Source organism: Typopeltis vanoorti, chromosome 2 (genome assembly GCF_054136105.1).
Source record: "Typopeltis vanoorti isolate ZY-2024b chromosome 2, IOZ_Tvanoo_1.0, whole genome shotgun sequence".
Lineage (NCBI taxonomy): Eukaryota > Metazoa > Arthropoda > Arachnida > Uropygi > Thelyphonidae > Typopeltis > Typopeltis vanoorti.
Window position 1 is genome coordinate 101,009,592 of NC_143550.1, and position 21,602 is coordinate 101,031,193.

The window sequence follows — 21,602 nt, forward strand, 5'->3', positions numbered from 1 at the left end:
CCCAGAGCGGTTTTGACCTTTATTTAGGTGCTGTTTAAGTAAAGACCTCTCTAAAAATTAGGTGGTTCCCCCCACCTCCCAGTCCACTCCCTATGCGTGACCGAAGGACCGTCCAACTCAGCGGTGGCTCCACTCAGTGACAAGCTCTCCCCACCACCAAGCAGAGTCATAATCTCAGCGGTGGCCCCACTCAGATACAGGCAAAAACCTACCCTGAAGCAGAGCCATAATCTCAGGGGTGGTCCCACTCAGAGACATGTAAAAACCTACCCTGCCCCCCAAGCAGAGCCTCTCACATCTCAGGGAAAGCAACCACTTCCGCGCAAAAGCATATCAGTGGGAGCCAGATCCAGAGGTGGTGATACTAAGGTGGAAGTAATGGAGAAGTCATATTTCCATATACCAGTTGCCAAAAGGTGTCACCTTATTATTAAAATTCTCTGGATTAGAGATAAGTTAATGGAAAAATTTTTTTTCACTTGGCTATGCTACCAATTATATATTTGGTTTAATCCTTTATCCAAGTGTAAGCAAACAAAGTTTGCACCTGAAGTATTTTCAGGACTGGGGCAACTCATGGCAAAGGTGGTATAACTTCTCATCACTTGCCTTAGTATCCCATAATGCAAAGTATATCTTGCGGACATATATAATGCTATGCATTAAAAGAAGGTTAACTACCCAGACCGGTTTCGACCTTTTTGAGGTCTCATCAGTGGGAGCGAGACCCAGAGGTGGTGATACTAAGGTGGAAGTAATGGAGAGGTCATATTTCCATATAACAAAAGGTGTCACACCTTATTATTAAAATTCTCTGGATTAGAGATAAGTTGAAGGAAGTTTTTTTTTCCCCTTGGCTATGCAATCAATTATATATTTGGTTTAATCCTTTATCAAAGTGTAAGCAAAAAACTTCCTTGTAAGAAAAAACTTCCTTCAACTTATCTCTAATCCAGAGAATTTTAATAATAAGGTGTAACACCTTTTGGCAACTGATATATGGAAATATGACTTCTCCATTACTTCCATCTTAGTATCACCACCTCTGAGTCTGGCTCCCACTGATGAGACCTCAATAAAGGTCGAAATCGGTCTGGGTAGTGACCCTTCCCTTAAAGCATAGCATTAAGGGAAGCATTATACATGTCTACAAGGAGATGTGCTTTGCATTATGGGATACTAAGGCAAGTGATGAGAAGTTATACTAACTTTGCCACGAGATGACCCAGTCCTGAAAATGCTTCAGGTGCAAACTTTGTTTGCTTACACCTGGATAAAGGATTAAAGCAAATATATAATTGGTAGCATAGCCAAATGAAAAAAAAAAAAAAATTTCCATCAACAATACGATGTGGTCATATCAAGACATCTCCCCTAATCTCGCTGATCAAGTTTTTGGGTTGTTCCCACAACCTCTACAATATGTCCTGGATTTCATACTTCCATCCAACATAACACAAACTGGCTCTGCTACTACAACTTCACAAATGTAGCTAGTAAGGAAGCTGAATCATTTGCCATCAGTCATGACCTAATACAAATAGTCATTCTACCAACCAGAACACCAGACAATCCACGTCATTCTACCAATGTTTCTGACCTATTCTTAACCAACTCTCTCTCTCTCTCTCCAAATATACTGTGGATGTCTGTTCTTCCCTTGGCAACTCTCACCATAATCTTATTCAAGTCTCATTCTCTACAGTTCATCCTCTGCCTAGCCAATCTCAGCCTCATACCCTATGGCACAATAATTGTGCCGACTGGTATGACTTCCAGAATTTTTATGCTGCTCTTCCATGGTCAGATTACTGCTTTTGCTCTCTCATAATCAATACCTATACTGAACTAGTAACTGAAATAATCCTCAGTGGAATGAGAGCCTTTATTTCTCACTGCACTGCAAACCCTGACATGAATCCAAGCTGCTTCTCAAAAAAATGTGCCGCTGGTGTCCATGATAATAATGCAGCTTATGTTCAATGGCATAAATTATCATGGATGGCAGCAGCACATCTGAATGATTCTCATTCTGCTTACACAACAGCTTGAAACATGTGTAAAAAAGTTATTGATGATTCCAAATCAGACTTTGTAAGAATGAAATGCAATAAACTCACCTCCTGCTCAACTGGAAGTCAAGCCTTCTGGTCCCTTGCTAAGGCTTATGAGCATAACTTCTATCCTTGCATGTTGCCACCTCTCTTGCATCCTGATGGTACTATGGTAACCTCATCCAAGGAAAAGGTAGACCACTCACATCAGTTTTTTTTGCCTAGACAACAAAAGCAAATCACCTCCCATACTAGTCCGACAAACTGCCCACTACATGCCTCCTCTGAACTTTTTCCAAAAAGACATCAGAAAAAAAAAAAAAAAACTGATTAGTCTTGATGCTAATAAAATTCCTGGTCTAGATGGTATTTCTCTGGTTGTGCGCTCAAGACTTATGCTCTAGAATTGATGTCCATCCTGTATCATCTATATAAACTTTCATATTCTACTGGCATCTACCCAACAGCATGGAAGAAAGCCCACATCCAACCTATACCCTAGAAGGGAGACAAAGGTCAACCTCTAACTATCGTCCCATTTCTCTCGCCTCAGTACTTTCAAAAGTGATATAGAAGGTTATTAACTAGTGTCTTCATTACTTGAAGACTCATTAGTTAATTAGCAAACACCAATATGGATTCTGCCATTTTCATTCTACAGCCATACTCCTAGCTAACCTCACCTACATTTGGACTCAGTCTATGGAAAGATTTGGAGAAACTCATGTTATCATTCTCAATATTTTTAAAGCATTTCATGCCTGGTACCAAGGCATGAAATGCTGAACAAACTGCCATCTTAAGGCCTCCCTTCTACACTCTGTGATTAGATTGCCAGTTTCCTCACTGGTTGTTGTCTATTGTGTGTTATGGTGGATGGCCTTCCTCTCATCAGATATCTCCATGAATGCTGGAGTGCCTCAGGGTTCTGTGCTCTCACCCACACTCTGCCTCCTTTACATCAATGACCTCCTTTCCCTGACTTAAAATCCCATTCACAGCTTCACCAATGACAGTACTCTTCATCATTCGATAAACCCTGCAGTACCCTCATGTTACTTCAAGATGTTCCATAACCAGTGACTTCAACATTGACCTCCTCAACTGAACGCCTGAAATGGGATGAAGACAACTTAGCAAATTTCAATGCCAAAAAAAAAAATATATTAAAACTTGCTCTATTATCCACAAGAAAAATCCTGCCTCATCACCTCCCCCCCCCTCATGTCCCAGTTTCCTTTCAAGATAAACTTTCTCTTTTTGGGTTGATTGTCACATCCAGTTTATCCTGACACAAACATATTACTCACATAGTCTCCTTAGCCTCTGAAAAGCTTGGTGTTCTTCTCTGTTCTAAACATTACTTCTCTTCTTCTCAACTCCTAGCACTCTATATGTCTCAGATCCATCTACTTTGGAGTACTGTTTCCACATTTGGGGTGGAGCACCCAAGATCTCACTAAGAATTCTTGATGATATTCAGAAGAGGGCAATCTGCTTAATAGATGACCCTTCTCTCACAAACTTACTTCAGTCATTTTATTATAGGTGCTTTGTTTCAGCTCTGTACCTTTTCTATAGGTATTAGTTATCACATGAAAACATGAAAGGTCATAAGAACTTTCATGTTTTCATGTGAGGTCAACATATATATATATACAGGGTGTTCGGGATAAATTTGACATATTTATAATTAATTATATTTTTCCGTAAGTTACATGTATTAACACACACTTCTCTTCGTTTAAAAGTTTGGACCCTTCTTCATTCATATACAAGATGTCAGAAAGGATGGATAGCTGGAACCCACCTGAATCATGGAAGAGAATAACTTGTATCATGATGATTCGTGCCCGCCATCAAAATAAGGATATTACGACTGCTGCCCAATGCTCCCTGAATACAGTAAAAACAATCAGGCATGAACTAGAGACTTGCAATGGTGACTACGAGGATGTAGCAAGAAGAAAGATCCCTAGCAGACGATCTCATTGCGTTCGTACAGCAGAATTCCTCGCAAATCTGCAGGAACAGGTGTTGAAGAACCCTGGCATTGGAATTCGGGCTTTGTTCGTGGAGTTGCTAACTGTAGTCAAGCCCTGGATAACAAGGGTAGCCAATGGTAGGCCGTATGTATGGCAGCAGGATTCGGCCCCTTGCCACACCTCTGGGAAAAGTCAAAAATGGTTGTCTGAAAATTTCTACGACTTCACCAGTCCAAATGTTTGCCTCCAAACTCCCCAGACCTTAACCCCATGGATTATTTTGTATGGGGCGCAGTTGAAAAAGACACCAATCGCACTTCCAGTAATACAAAAGCCCAGTTAATGGATAAAATTAAAACAGTTTTTGCGGCCCTTCCCAGGGAGACTGTAGCATCAGCTTGTTCGAGGTTCCGAAGCAGAATTGAAGCTGTGATCGATGCTAATGGTGGTTATTTTGAGTAAATCTTGTTGATAGTATTGTAATTAACTCTGCCTGTAATGTTTTTTTGTCAATTCATTAAATTTAATAGATACAAAGAAGATTTTCTTTTTCCTTACGAAACTGTCAAATTTATCCCGAACACCCTGTATATATATATATATATATATATAAACCAAGATTCCCTGCCTTCTACAGCACAGCTCCACCAAGACAGCATGCAGCCATACCAAATTTTCAAACTCAACATTTATATGTATTAAACTGGCATCGTTATTCATTACCCACCTTTCGAGATTATTTAATTTCCAATCCAATCCACTAGCCCAATATCTAAAGCAATATGTTAAACTTAAATATCAACTTATCGTGCAGCACCCTATCAAATGCCTTTGCAAAAGTCAGAAAAATGGAAGTGTATGCCTTTCCTTCAACACTCACTGTCCCCTGAATAAAATTGGTTTTGCTAGGATGAAACACCCGAATCAAACAGGAATTGCAAATGAAAAAGAGGTTACGGAAGATATATTAAAGAGAGGTGGAGACAACTGCATAAGGAATACAAAGTTTAAGCTAAGAAGGTGAGTAATGTAGTAAGGGGAGCAAAATTAGATGAAAGGTAACTAACAGTGTGATCCAAGGAGAATAGAACCTCAGGGAATTCTTTCATGCTCTTAGGAAGAGAAATGATTGTGGATGAATGATCTTCCCAGATGGAGACAGTAGCAGGTGACAGTTTAGATGATGTAGCAGAACTGTTTAAAGTGATCATTAAACAATTCTACTACATCTTCTATAACCTTCTTTTCATTTGCAATTCCTGTTTGATTTCCCTTGTCATCTGTTTTACTCTAAATTACTCTATCTTCTTCCTCACTCGAAGTATGCAATCTGCCACTGCTTAACAAATATGTCTTAATTAGCTCCCATTTACTACTGACCTCTCTTCATTCAAATTAGAAACCAAGCTGGTTTCTAAGTCTATTATAGTCTTAGAAACCAGCCTTAAATAAGTCTTATTTAAGATGACTTAAATAAGTCAGTTTAAATAAGATGACTTATTTAAGTCATCTGCCTAATAATTTCACAAAACATTCCTTCCTCCTAAATTCTTTCTCCATGCCTATTCATCCTCCAAGTCAGCATTACATATTCACTCTCGCCAAATGGGACAAGTATAATATCTCTGTCATAAGCAGATTCCCTGATGATATGACTAAATCTAGAGCTTCTCAATTCTTATGTTTCCTCCACTACATGCTGCATAAGACATATGTTCATCAATAATTCTAGAAATTCATTTATTTTATTAGTGAATACTCATTGCTCTGTCCAGTTTATATTGCCTTTACCCCCCATAATTACCCATTTTGCACCTGCAAAACTAATTTGCCTAAACATTGCTTGCTTATCACCCTCTTTATTCTCTAACTATAGCAACATCCTACTAAATACCCAATCCACCTCTATGTCACACCGCATACTCTCAAAGTGACACCCTATCATCCATTTTGTCTTCCATATTCTACCAAAATATGCAATATCCTTCAATTTCTATCCATATCAAATCATCCTCCTCTGTTGATGCCATAATATTTGGACTGAGTAAATCAACACCACAAACTCATTCTTGCTATTTCCAGAAAAAAAATTAATGTGCACTATCAGTATTTACATAACTATTATTACTCTCTGCAACTTGCACTTAGCTCTGCAGTATACTACACACCCTCTTATCTTCCAAGCCACTATCTCTGCATAAGGCATTGTAATCCACCCTTGTAATCTAGTTTCTTTGCCCTAACACAAAAGAACAAAGCAGATAGTCTTGCCATGTTAAAAAAAATACTGATCCTTGTATAAAGCTTTAATTTGACCATGTTTAGATCTAAAAATGATCTGTAGATATTTTTCTCAAAATTACCCAGGGAAGGATGTATGTTCAACTACTACTACTACCAGCATTTATGTAGTAGTAGTAGTAGTATATTCAACTACTACATAAATGCTGGTCTGAATGGTTGAGTAAATAGCATCTTCATGAGTCAACTAATTTAGGATATACAATAATGTATATTCAAATCCCGCTATTATATGGATATTTGCAAATGTCTTTAGTTGGTAAACAATTTTTAGTGCTCAGTGTTAGACCACTCTGCTTATCAGAGGCATGCTGAAGTGGCATCAAAATGTGCCATGTTTGGACTCTAGAGCAGTGTTCTAGAAATCTAAACCTTAACCCAGCTACATTACTAAATATATGATAGGTTTAGTATACTTAGTATTATTTCTTTGACACCTCCATGGAATCAAAAGCCTCACTGCAGGAGGCAAAATTTTCACAGACCACAAACATACCTGGTTTTTAAAACATTCAATGTTGGAGCATTCACCACTCACATATCCAAGTTATCCAAGTTTTGGTTTTCCGAGGTTTCAGTTTTATTTAGAAATCTATGTACAGTTCATATACATTCATAAGGAATGTTACTTATTATATGAGGTGATAGTACATATGAGGTATATGAGGTGATACCAACATGCACAGCAAATTATGACAACATGCCAACCTGGAAACATCTATCTTAGCTTTGCTATTAATAAATTATATATTCAAATTCCACTACAGTATGGATATTTGTGAAATTCATTTACCATCTATAGATGGTAAATGAATTTCACTGCCCAGTGTGACATGACTACTTTTCTCAATGGAAGCCTGGTGTGGCACACAAAAAAAAAAAATAAATAAATAACCATATCTAGTTTCTAGGGAAAGGTTTCCAGGTTATCAAACCTTTGTTCCACCAAGAGTAGCAATGTGATATAAGTTTCCAACCTAATAGACAGAAATTTTCCTTAAATGTACTGTTTGCCTTATATAAAATAAACTATTCACATGTGATTTTGTATGACCCTGGACATAATTCCAGTCTATTAAAATTATAATCTGAAGAGATACACTGAACTAATGAATAAGAACATATAGTATTAGTAGTTTGTATAATTTGTTTAGCACTATAACTCCATACCTTAAGATCTCTGTGTACAATCTGATGATTATGACAATATTCCACAGCAGAGACAATTTGCCAAAACTTGCGTCGAGCTAAAGCCTCTGACATTCTGCCATGGGTGGCGATGAAGTCTAAAAAATATGTATTAGTTACCTTCAACAAAAAAGGGGTAACATATGCTCTTGATATTCAATACATCAAGTAATCTATATATTAAAGGATTTTCGTTTTTCTTTTTTTTTTTCTTTCAATTTTCAAATGATGGGAAAGAAGTATAGTGTGATAGATTAAAGATAATATCTGCACAATTATAATTATTCTTTAGCAATAAATTATAACTTCTATAACTTTCTTAATTCACTGCTTTAACATGTATAATTAAACCTGATTATTTCAAACATTCTCAATTTTAGTTTTAAATTTCATGATATACTGTGGAATGCAAGCATTTTTGAAATATGGACCAGCAACAATCATAAACCCTTTTCAACAAGGCAGTAAAATTATTAGTTAGAAGAATATTAATTTTATAATATAGTAATATCTCTATCAGTGAAAAATAGCTTCATCATTAAAATTAACTATTCATTCCTTTAAAATTTGTTTTTATTTTCATTACAATGTGCACATTGCATTGCAATGCATAATGTATTGCAACAATTGTGTTATACTAAAAATATTTTATAGTGTTGGGACTTTCTTCTCAAACAGAAGAGAATGTTTTTGTTAGAATAGTTTAACAGAGAATGTAGTTGAAGTAACAGTTCAATGCTGGCAATGTTAACATGTGTTAAAAAGAATAATGCAGAAAATGGCGGTGTACTAGAGAATTGCGTGGTAGTGCCAGATATGTGTGAGAGCGTCGCTGAAAGTGTAAATGAAGGTAGAAACACCGAAGGAATGGATGATTTGATCGATAACGAAAATGGTGAGATAAGTGCGAGTAGCGAAATTGCCCGTTTAAATGGCGCGATACACAGAGCCAAACGACAACTGGAGCGTATGCAAAAATGTGTGTTGAACGTACCGACAAATAACCGGCGGAAGTCTGTGACGGCAAATAATAGAATGTACGTAAACGTCAATAAAATGAAGGAGCGAGTGCTGTATGGGGATTCGCTATTAAGAGGCGTAATAATTGAGAGTTTAACGAAGTCGTACCAGCCGGGTGCGAACATAAAGGACGTCAGCGAATCTATTCGACTGCAAAAACAGAGGGTGAAAGAGATGATAATAGTGGCAGGAACGAATGATTTGAAAGAGGACAAAATGGAAATGATAGAGGATGTGAGGGAGTTGTTTGAGGTAGCAAAAGAGAAGAGTGAGAGAGTTAGGATGGTGAGTATCTTACCGCGGTATGACAGCGAAGTGTTTAGAAGGAGGGCCATAATTGCCAATGACTTTATGCGTGGGTTATGCATGGAGAGTGGTGTGGAATTTGTGGATGTGTGGAATGAGTTCGATGGGCGAAAGGACTTATATAAGATGGATGGGTTACATTTGAATGGAGTTGGTGTACGGAGACTTGAAAGAGTGTTGATGAATGATGTGGAAGTGGATGTACAGACTCAGGGAAACTAGATTTATTAAGAGGGGGGGGAGTAGATATGCAGACTTTAGGGGGGGAAGTTAAGTGTATGAATGAGTATATTATGCCCGGGCGAGTACGACGGACAACAAATCAGAATGGGATAATTAGTATAAGGAATCAAAGTAGGGATGGGACAAATGGGCTTCTGCGATTCATGTACACTAATGCCAGGAGTATTAGGAACAAGAAGGAAGAGTTTTTGGCCATGGTTGGCACTTCCAGGCCACAGGTTGTCGGTATTAGTGAAACATGGCTGACAGAAGATGATAAAGCTAGTGGGATTGAATGCGACGGGTATAGCGTGTTCAGGAGTGACAGGGTGAATAAAAAGGGGGGAGGAGTGTTATTGATGATAGCTGATGAGCTTCAGCCAAGGAGTATAGAAGTTGAACTGCAGGATGGGGAAAAAAGCACATTTGAGGCTGTTTGGTGTGAGATACAATCTAGCAGAACAAAATATACAATTGGGTGCTGCTATAGACCGGGTGATGGAGTGGATGGTGGGAATAGTATGCATAAGCAAATAGAAGAAATGAATGGAAGGAGGGTAATTATTATGGGTGATTTCAATTATGGTAATATTGACTGGAAAGAGGAGAGGGCACATGGGAGGAAGGAATTGGATTTTATGCAGTTATTAAGGGACAACTATCTACGGCAACATGTATTGGAAAATACCAGGGGGCAGAGAGTGCTGGACCTAGTAATTGCAACTGAGAATGTGGCTGTAACGAACATGACCTTGTTGCCACCAATTGGTGAGAGTGACCATAAGGTCATGACTTGGGAGGTGGCTAAAGGAGTCGAATTTACAATTAAGACAGGGTATATGTGGAATTACCGGGCTGGTAAGTATGACAAGCTTAGGTGTGTGCTTGGCTCAATGCCATGGCATGTAAAACTGCAAGGGCTGGATGTTGATGGTGCATGGGAGGTGGTCAAGAACTGTTTGCAGGAGGCAATGGTTGACTGTATACCAAGAGTCCGAATAATAAATCAGGTAGGGGTTAAATGGATGAATAACACTATTAAGCTTGAGCTGCAAAAAAAGAAACAATTGTGGAGGGAATTTAAGGAGAAGGGTGACCATCAGGTGCATGAACAGTATAAAGCTCAGGCCAGGATGGTAACAAGGGTGGTAAGAAAAGCAAAAGCAGATTACGAAAGGAAATTGGCCATGCAGGCTAAAGAGAATCCCAAACAGTTTTTTCAATATGTTGCAAGTAAAAGGAAAAATGCTCATGGTAGAATGATCTTAAAAAATGCTGAGGGTAGGGAGGTAACTGAATCAGTCGATGTTGTGGAATTACTGAGCGAACACTTTGCAAGAGTATATCATCCAGGTGGTGGCTTTGCGGAAATGGAGGAACCAACAGCTTATACTGGAATTGTGATGAATGAGGTAGAGGTAGCTAGTCTATTACAGAACCTCAATGTCAATACATCTGTGGGATTGGATGGTATACCAGCTCGTGTCGTACGTGAAGCGGCCAAAGAATTGTCAGTGCCCTTGACCATTATGTTTAATTTGAGCCTCAGGACTGGGTCAGTCCCAAGGGGGTGGAAAGAGGGGAAAATAGTTCCACTGCACAAAGGTGGTTCCAAGGCTGCTGTTGAAAATTACCGGCCAATCAGCATAACAGGAATCATTATCAAGGTCTTAGAGAAAATAGTCAAGAGGAAAATACAAGATTGGATAGAAGAAAATGGGATACTGTATCGGGGACAGCATGGTTTTGTGAAGGGTAGGTCATGCCTCAGTAACTTGCTCACGTATTATAACACAGTGATGGCTGAACTGGATAAGGGTAATGGGTTTACAGTGATTCTGCTGGACCTTGCTAAGGCCTTTGACAGGATACCACATGGAATTCTAATCAGTAAATTGCAGCATATGGGAATGGACATAGGGTTGGTGAGATGGATAGGAGGGTGGTTGACGGAGAGATATCAGAGAGTGGTTTACTCAGGAGTAGAGTCCACTAGACGGCCTGTGACTAGTGGTGTACCACAAGGATCTGTTCTTGGACCACTGCTGTTTAATTTGTTCATAAATGATATAGGAAAGGATCTGAGAGGAACAGTTCATTTGTTTGCGGATGATGCGAAGTTGGGTAGGGCAATAGTGAATGCAGATGACGTCAAAATTTTGCAGGATGATTTGGATAGATTGGAGGTCTGGGCTAGGGAGAATGGATGTCAATTTAATGTGGCAAAATGTAAGGTTATGCATTTTGGGGTGAAAAGATGGGAGGCAGTTTACTGCATTGGTGGAACCGTGCTCCAGGAAATTGATGAGGCACGAGATTTAGGAGTGTTGGTGGATAAGGAATTGAAATTTAGGGGACACATTGCAAAAGTGGCCAAATCAGCTCATCAAATCACTTGGTTGCTGAAGAATACGTTGACAAGCAGAGACAAGCAGGTTATTGTTCCTCTGTATCGAGCCTTGATAAGACCTCATCTCGACTACTGTGCTCAGATTTGGTCACCTAGGTTTCTTCTTGATGGGGAGGAGGTGGAGAGGATCCAGAGGCGAGTGACCAAGATGATAGCAGGTCTATGGAATGAACCGTATGAGAACAGGTTGAGGATTTGTGGGTTGCAAAAATTGGTTGATAGGAGGAGGAGGGGAGATATGATTGAGACATTCAAATTACTGAAGGGTTTCTATAAAATTAATTCAGAAGATATTTTTGAGAACAGGGCTGGTTGTGGGAGGACTAGGGGACATCCATGGAAACTGGGCAAAAGTGTGGTTAGTAAAGGTGTTAGAGCTGGGTTCTTTACTTTTAGAGTAGTGAATGAGTGGAATGCGCTCCCTGAGTCTGTGGTGGATGCTGTGACAGTGAATGAGTTTAAGGCGAGGTATGATAGATACTGTATGAATGTCGAACAGTTGTGATGAAAATGATTTGGGGCCTCCCTCGATGAGTCTAATGACTCCCTGGAGTTGCCCGTAATAATAATAATAATAATAATAATAATAATAATATGCCTATTATGATTAGATAAGTTACATTTGACTCTTACTGTAGCAAACTCCTAGGAACTATAAGAATCATTTTCACTATAGCAGATTATAGTGGATAATCTGCTATAGTGAATTTCCTTTAGTACAGCAATGTGCCAATGAGGGCAGTTGGGACTTTTCAATACTTCGTTATCGTTATAATGAGTAAGTGTGATATATGAATGATACTTGATAGTGAGAGTCAACTACATTATTGCTGTATGTGTGTGTGTGTGTGTGTGTGTATATATATATATATATATATCACAGATGGCTAAGGAAAGAACAGAAAATAGTATGAAAAAGAGTGTATAATTCTAATAAAATTACAGACTAATGAAAAAAATAGAATGTAGTTATTCATCAACAATAAAACAAAATTAGGATTTACAAAAACAATACATGAATTCAGAGGAATTATATATTTGTACTTGTAACTCTGCAACTTGTATTGTGCACTCTGGCAATACATTCCACTTACCAACAACTCTCCATGCAAAAACTTCTACTCCTCATACCCACACCACATCTTTATACAGCTTCCAGGGATGGCTCTTGTTCTTCCCACTCTTTTTATAATTCCTTCTGTATTAATCTGATAAAATCCCTTAACTAACATGAAGCTCTCTATCAATCTCCTCTTTTCCTCCTATCCACCAACCTCTGTAATCTGCATTCCTAAATTTTTGTCATAATCAACACTCCAGAATCCTAATATCACTTTGTTCATTCATCTTCGGATGTTCTCTAGTGTATCCACATCACAACAAAAACCAGGTGACCAAATCTGAGCACAATAATCCATATGCAGTCTGATCAATGCCTTATATAGAGGCACATCAATTCCTTATCCCTACATGCCAATGTACTTTTTATCATAGCAGCTATACAATGTTCAGTCTTTGCAACACTTCTGATGTGCTGTGCCCTCAGAACTTCAATCCACTGTATACCATCATTCCTATCACTTTGATCATTTGTCTTTGGATGCTCTCATGTTTCCACATCATAATGAAAACCAGGTGACCAAATCTGAGCACAATAGTCCATATATGGTCTGACCAATGCCTTATATAGCGGTACCACCACCACCACCTCCTTATCCCTACATGTCAATGTACTTTTTATCATAGCAGCGATACGATGTGCAGTCTTTGGCCACAGTTGCCATGAACCCTCAGCACTTCAGTCCACTGTCTACCATCATTTCAAGATCCCAAATCTCATTCACTTCTTGAAATACAAGTTCAGCAATATAGAATGTAGTCTTATATCTCTGTATCCCAATTCTACCTAAGTTTGCATCATCAGCAAACATTTGAAGATCCCAGTTAACTTATTGATACATATGCAACAATACAAGTAAAGAAACAATCATGTCTTTATGTGTGTGTGTGTGTGTGTGTGTGTGTGTGTGTGTGTGTGTGTGTGTGTGTGTGTGTGTGTGTGTGTGTGTGTGTGTGTTTAGTTCATGTTTAACAAGAGTAGGGATGAAACTTGACTTTTCAACATGCTTTTTTTTGCATATAATGCATACTTTACAAGTATTTACATAAATTCTTTTTCTATGTTTTTATTGTTTATTGTTTACATATATATATATATATAACTTGATCTTATTGTTCTACTACTAATATATTTATACTTTTATAGTTAATTTAGTATACATTACATTTCATTGAAAATCAAATCTATTGAAAAAAATTAAAAATTCTGAGTAATAATTTTGGATGAATCCTTGTTTTGATATAAGCCATAATTTTCCTGAAGTGTTAATATGCTGTATCAGAGCTGTTCAGATCAATTCCAGTAATTCACAATCAAAAATTAGATGTTCAACATCTGGACTTAGAATACAGAATGGTAATTCTAAAATATAGGATCTGTATATAATGTTTTATTTTTCTATATCTCATTAGTAACACAGTTGACAATGGGGAAACAGAGTTCTTTCAGCTGGAATCAGCATCTGTTTTTGATAGTAAAAGTTCTTTTGTTGATGATATGTGAAAGGACTTTCTTCATTTTTCCACCCAGGAAATTACACTTAATTCTTTTTAATGCAAGGCTTCTTTTTAATGTAGTATATGCATAAAAAATTGGAGGAGTTGGGTTAGAGGCTATCTGGTGAAATAACATGCTGTTAGAAAGCTCCTGAAAGATCTGTGATTTTTGTTAATTGTTTACTTTGATTTGATGGTGTATTTTTGGTGTGATTGTTGTACTACAGAGTTTTATAGCATAATTACAGAAATAATTATGAATTAAATACGAATTCGTTATTATTACACCTTAGAACAGTACCGGCAGAAAACATGGCGGCGGCTTTGTCATTCCATGATTTTAATTTAGACTTCAGTCGTTTCATTAAGTGTGAGGCGTGCTATATGTATTCTTTTGATTACATAAATGATTTGTGGATGTTTAGGGTGGATAGAAGGAGGGTGTGTGTGAAGTGAGAACTGAACGAGGAATTGATGAATGCAAATATGAAATTGATAACAGAAAGTGTTAGTAGTGAGAATGTCGCGGCGAAATTGAGCGAACGTTCAAAAGAGAAGGATGGTGTGAAAGAGAGGCGAAAGAATGTTAAAAAATAAGTGAAACAGAAAATGAGTAATATAAAATCCATAACGGATGTTAAAAAGAACGAAAGTGAGGTGAGAGTGGCGGAAGGAAATGAAATTGAGAGAACTAATGAAACTAGAAATGGTATGATGAAGGAATCGAAAGAATGAATGATAACAAAAGTTGGACGCATGTAAGACCGAAAGTACGGAAGCACAGAAGGATGAATGAGAGTGAAAGTGAGAAGAGGGGGTCGAGAGTTTGAAAATTAGGAAGATTGAATGATAGAGAGAATGTGATGCGAGATTCGAAAGTTGAATTCGATTGGATGAGGAAAGAGATGAAATGGATATGGAATGGAATTTAGAAAATTCGGATAAAAAATATTAAAACAAATCATGATGGCACGAAAGAGTTAACGAAAGATGAGCGAGTGGCGTTGTATGGCAAATCCATTATTAAAGGTGTGCTGGATGATAGGATGCATAAGGTATGTTTTCTATGAGTAAAGTGATTGAGGCATTGGATGTGAGGAGGGAGCGAGCAAAGGAATTAATGGTTTTAGTCGGTACGAATGATTTGACAGAGAACAAAGAGAGCTTCAGAATGGATATCAGGAGGCTGCTTAGAAGGATAAAAGAGAATAGTGTTACAGGAAGGATGTTGCCTAGGTATGACTGTGGTGAGATGAGGCAGAGAGCAAGGATTATGAATGATATGCTGGCTGAAATGTGTGAAGAGACGGGAGTGCAGTTTGTTAATGTGTGGAATGAGTTTGAGGGATGAAGTGAGCTGGATGGAAGCAATGGGCTGCATTTGAGTTATGGTGTGAGTCTTGAAGTGCTGCTGGAAGGTAGAAAAGTGAGTAGAGTGAGAGAGAACAAATCAGATCAAGCGAGAAGTGATGTGGAAGAGCAGGAGAGTAAGATAGGAGAGATTGAAGAGGTGGTTATGAATTAGGAACTGAGGGTATGAGTATAGAAAATGAGAGAACGGGTGTGCAAGAGGAACAGGAAAAACGGGGAGGTTCAGGGTGGACAGGGGTACACAGCATGAGAAAGGTGGATGCTCTGAGAGGAGGTGAGAGCATGTGTAGAAAGGAATGGGATGACCTGGGATCAAGAGGAAACAGTTGGAATTGAAAAGGGTTTTAAAATGAATAAGCGGAAAGGCAAATGGCCCCAGTTGAGCATTGAGAGATCACATCGAGTGGGTGGTATCAGTGGAACTATCTGTAGATCCAGAAATGAGCTGTTGTGTTTGTATACAAATGCTAGAAGTATAAGAAACAAGTCAGATGAAACGGTTGCATTAATTGCATCTGTTCACCCAAAGATTGTCAGAAAAAGTGAGACATGGTTGGAAGAGGACGACATCCTGACAGGAATAGAGATGGAAGGGTATGATGTATTTCGTGAGGATAGAAAGGTTAAAAAGGAGGGGGATGTGCTATTGATGATAGAGAAAGAGTTATGTTCATGCAAAGTGGAGATGCAAGAGGGAAATAGTGCCAGTGGTTTTGAGGCAGTATGGTGTGAGACAGAGGTGAATGGAATCAAATACTTGGTGGGATGTTGTTATAGACCAGGTAATGTGGATGGTGGTGATAATGAAATGTATAATCAAATTATCCAAGCAAATAAGAAAAGGGTGATCATTATGGGTGATTTTAATTATGGCAATATAGACTGGAATGATGAGATAGCAACTGGAAGTATGGAAAATGAGTTTCTTGAGTTTTTGAGGGATAACTACCTCAGACAATATGTAACAGAGGACACATGACAATTGAAAGTCTTGAATTTCGTCATCTCATCAGAGCATGTAATTATAAATGAGGTGTCAAATCATCCACCAATTGGTGAGAGTGACCATGAGGTGATTACCTGGGTGGTTGCCAGCAGTGTGAGGACCTCTGTGAGAAAAAGGTATATGTGGAACTACAAGGGGGGAGGGTGATTATGAAGAGCTCAGGAGACAGCTTGTGGGTGTAACATGGAATGAGGAGTTAGCTGGAAAAGAGATGAATGCAGCTTGGGAGATTTTCAAAAACTATCTAGTAGATGCAATGTCTAAATATATTCCAAGGGTCAGAACGTTAAATAAAGTAGGTGTGAGATGGATGAATAAAGAGATTAAGCATGCGATACAGAGAAAGAGGGCATTGTGGAGGCAGCATAAGCGAAGTGAAAATAACCAATTCCATGAGGTCTACAAAGACCAGGCAAGGAGGGTGACTTGGTTGGTGAGGGTAGCTAAAGAGAGGTATGAACAGCAGTTAGCTAATGAAGCCACAAAGTATCCTAAGGAGTTCTTTCGATATGTAGCCAGCAAAAGAAAGAATGATTATGGAAGGATGACACTGATTGGAGAAAATGGTATAAAGACAGCTGTTGCAGAATGTGTGGTGGAGATACTTAATGAGCAGTTCATACAGGTCTTTCAATCTTGTGAATGTGACTTCATGGAGAGATTAAGAGCAGTAGATGATGGGGGAGGAGAGACTGATTGTAAGTGAGCAAGAGGTGTTTGGGGAGTTGAGTAAACTAGATGTTAATAAGGCTGTGGGACTTGATAATATATCACAACGTATTCTGAAGGAATGTGCCAAAGAGTTGACACCTGTCTTGACATATTTTTTTTAATACGAGTCTTGCACTCGGTCAAGTCCCTAAGGAGTGGAGGGAGAGCAAGATTGTGCCACTTCATAAAGGAGGTGATTGAACTCAAGCATTAAACTATAGGCCTATCTGTGTGTCAGGTGTTGTGGTTACATTGTTGGAGAAGCTTGTGAGAACTAGGATTCAGAGTTGGGTTGACAACAATGGTACCATCTTTGATGGACAGCATGGATTTGCTAAAGGGAGGTCATGTTTTAGTAATCTACTTACTTATTAGAAAAAAGTGACTACTTCCTTGGACAGAGGAGAAGAATACACAGTGATATACTTGGATTTTGCAAAGGCTTTTGATAAAGTACCTCATAATAAATTGATAGTCAAACTGGAGCAGATGGGGTTGGATATTAGATTGGTGCATTGGATTGGAGATTAGCTGTCTGATAGGTATCAACAAGTTGTGTATGGGGGAGTGATGTCAAGGAATAAGAAAGTCACTAGCGCAGTGCCTCAGGGATCTGTTTTAGGTCCATTACTGTTTAACTTGTATGTTAATGATGTAGGTGAAGATTTGGATGGAGATATTCAGTTGTTTGCAGATGATGCAAAGTTGGGACAAACCATTAAGAGTAGTGAGGATGTTGTGACCTTGCAGGAAGACTTGAATAAATTGAGTGATTGGGCACGGAAATGGGGATGTGAGATCAATGCTGCAAAATATAAGGTTTAAAAATTTGGAAAACAAAGATAGGATGCAGAATTTATGCTTGGTGAGGATACATTGTTGGAGGTGGAAGAAATAAGAGATCTGGGGGTGATAGTGGATAAGGATCTGAAATTTAGAGGACACATAGACAAAATTGTGAAGACAACACAAAGGCTTCTTGGAATAATGCGGAGGACATAACGTGTAGAAGTAGGGAGATTCTTGTTCTGTTGTATAAGGATTTGATTAATCCACACATGGACTATTGTGCCCAGATTTGGTCATCTGGTTTTCAGAAGGATGAAGAGATGTTGGAAAGGGTCCAAATGCGACTCGCCAAGGTAGTTTCTGACCTCTGGAATGTTGAGTATGATGAAAGATTGAGGAGATGCAATTTGCAGTCTGGTGGACAGGAGGAAGAGGGGAGATATAATAGAGACCTACAAGTTGGTAAGGGGTTGTTATAGGATCAATGCTGGAGAAGTTCTACAGAAAATAGTGGGAGATTGGGGGAGAACCAGAGGTCATCCCTGGAAACTATAAAGAAGGTGTGAGAAGGGGAATGAGAGGCAGGTTTTTTTCGTGCAGAGTTGTAAATGATTGGAATGCCTTGCCTGAGAGTGTGTTGTCTGCAGGGAGTTTGAATGTGTTGAACGCACGGTATGATGAGCTGTGTGTGCGATAAAAGGACCTCCCAGATGAGTCTTTGACTCCATGAGGTCTTGGGTAATAATAATAATACATACTACATTAAAGTAACTAGCACCATACCATTGTAAAGCTGATTTTGACTTTTCATGAATTAATTTTAAGTGATTGTTAATAGTTGCTTCCTTAACCAAGTTATCCTCCATTGTTTCCTATCTAGAGTCTGTATCCAGTAGATCTTTTGTTTCCTATTCCTCTAGGGTATTTATCTGATTTCTTACTTGTTTCTGTTAAAACAAGGTGACTGCTTTGATTTTTCATGACATCTATTACAATCCTAATACTATGCCATAAATTGCAGTATTTTGTTGAGAGATGTTCAGTTCTAATTCCTAGAGAAAGGAAAGTGAGTGAACTACAACAGTTAATGTTCTTCCATCATAACATCATACTTAGCCTTAAATGTGTTCACCATCTCTCTACGCTCACCACACTACCAGGCAATGCATTTCAACCACACATCACTCCCTATGCAAAATACCTAGTCCTCATCCTCCTTTCCCCCCCTCCCTCCCCTTAATCAAGTTTTTGGCAGCAAGTATACAACCCTCAACAACAGTGTACATCCTCAGACTGCTTAGAATACAACACTACAGGTGGCACCGATCTTTATCAGTGAAATATCAATAAAACATCAAAAAAGTATCAAAAAATTAATGTAAATTAATATCAGCTAATGGCTACTTGAAAGTTGAAGTAAGTTCAAAAAAGAAAAGTCAAGAGAAGAACCTATTGTTTTTTTTTGTTTTCATAAAAAGGACATTAGGCTGAATACTATATGATAGATCAAACCAGTGACTGAATATAGCAATATAAGTATAGACTAAAAATGAGGGTTGATAACCAGATATAAAAATATGAAATTTTCTGATTGACTGATGTAATTAATTATTAATTAATTTTAATTTTTTCATAAAATTTATTTTATTTTTATTATTATTTCTTTTACCACAAGAAGTCAGGCTAAGCTTGTTAATTAGTTTAAGAATTTATCTAGCTTTACAATAGTATGGTGCTAGTTACTTTAATGTAGTATGTATATAGATGTATGTATGTATTTCTCTTAATGTAAAGATTGCAATGTAGATTTTTTATACTGTTAAAGTTTGATGTGAGATTGAGACTGGCAAAACAAAATATACAGTTAGGTGCTGCTATAGACCAGATGAAGGAATAGATGGTAGAGATAGCATGCATAAACAAATTGATGAAATGAGTAGAAGGAGGGTATTTATTATGGGGGATTTCAACTGTGGTAACATTGATTGGAAGGAAGAGAGGATACATGTGAGGAAGGAAATGGATTTTATTCAATTATTAAAGGATAACTATCTGAGACAGCATGTAATTGAAAATATTAGGGGTTTGAGAGTGCTTGACCTGGTAGTAGCATTTGAGAATTTGACTGTAATGAATATGACCATGTTGCCACCTATTGGTGAGAGTGATCATAAGGTCTTGACCTGGGAGATGGCTAAAGGTGTGGAATTTTCGATTAAGACATGATATATGTGGAATTACCGTGCTTGCAAGTATGACAAGCTTAGGAGATTGCTTGGATCAGTGCCATGGCATGTAAAACTGCAAGGGCTGGATGTCGATAGCCCATAGGAAGTGGTCAAGGAGCATTTACAGGAGATTATGGCTGATTGTATACCTAGGGTCTGAATAGTAAAACAAGTAGGGGTTAAATGGATGAATAACAGCGTTAAGCTTGAGCTGCAAAAAAAAAGAAACAACTGTGGAGGGAATTTAAAGAGAAAGGTGACCTGCAGGTACACGAACGGTATAAAGCGCAGGCCAGAAAGGTAACGAGTGTGGTAAGAAAAGCAAAAGTGGATTATGAAAGGAAACTAGCTATGCAAGCTAAAGAGAATCCCAAACAGTTCTTTCAATATGCTGCAAGAAAAAAAAAAAATATACAAGGCAGAATGATTTTAAGGAATGCCGATGGTAAGGAGGTCACTGAATCAGTCGATATAGTGGAATTATCCAGTGAGCACTTTGTAAGAGTCTATCATCCAGGTGGTGACATTGAAAGAATGAAGGAACCATTAGTTTATACGGGATTTTGTGATGAATGAAGTAGAGGTGAATAGTCTATTACAGAACCTTAATGTGAATACATCTGTGGGATTGGATGGTATACTGGCACAGGTCTTACGTGAAGCAGCTAAAGAATTATCAGTGCCCTTGACCATGTTGTTTAATCTGAGTCTCGGATCTGGTTTAGTCCTAAAGGTGTGGAAAGAGCGGAAAATAGTTCCACTGCATAAAGGAGGATCCAAGACTACTGTTGCAAATTACCGAACTATTAGCATATCAGGCGTCGTTGTCAAGGTCCTGGAAAAAGTAGTCAAGGGAAAAATACAGGAATGGATTGATGAAAATGAGATACTGTATGGGGGATAGCATAGCTTTGTGAAGGGTAGATCATGCCTCAGTAACTTGCTCAAGTTTTATAACACAGTGATGATGGCTGAACTGGATAATGGTAATGGGTTTACAATGGTACTGCTTGACCTGGCTAAGGCCTTTGACAGGATACCACATGGAATTCTAATCCGTAAACTGCAACATACGGGAATGGATATAGGGTTGGTGAGATGGATAGGTGGGTGGTTGATGGAGAAATATCAGAGAGTGGTTTATTCAGGAGTAGAATCCAAAAGACAGCCTGTGACTAGTGGTGTACTGCAGGGTTCTGTTCTTGGACCACTGCTGTTTAATTTGTTCGTTAATGATATAGGGAAGGATCTAAGAGGAACAGTTCATTTGTTCGCTGATGATACAAAGTTGGGTAGGGCAATAGTGAATGCAGAAGATGTCAAAATCTTGCAGGATGATTTGGATAGATTGGAGTTCTGGGCTAAGGAGAATGGATGTCAATTTAATGTGACAAA

General features: G+C 38.3%; 1 protein-coding gene across 2 annotated transcripts in view; it reads right to left on the bottom strand.

The window, feature by feature from the left end:
* Positions 1 to 21,602, bottom strand: part of LOC150109293 (serine/threonine-protein kinase SIK2-like) — a 279,608-nt gene that overhangs the window by 147,429 nt on the left and 110,577 nt on the right. Inside the window, exon 4 of one of the 2 annotated variants that reach the window (XM_090407035.1) lies at positions 7,511 to 7,626. In XM_090407035.1, the coding sequence (XP_090263161.1) occupies positions 7,511 to 7,626 (116 nt within the window). Of the gene's footprint in view, positions 1 to 7,510; positions 7,627 to 21,602 lie in introns of those variants that run through there. The other variant, XM_090407043.1, reaches the window with a different exon arrangement.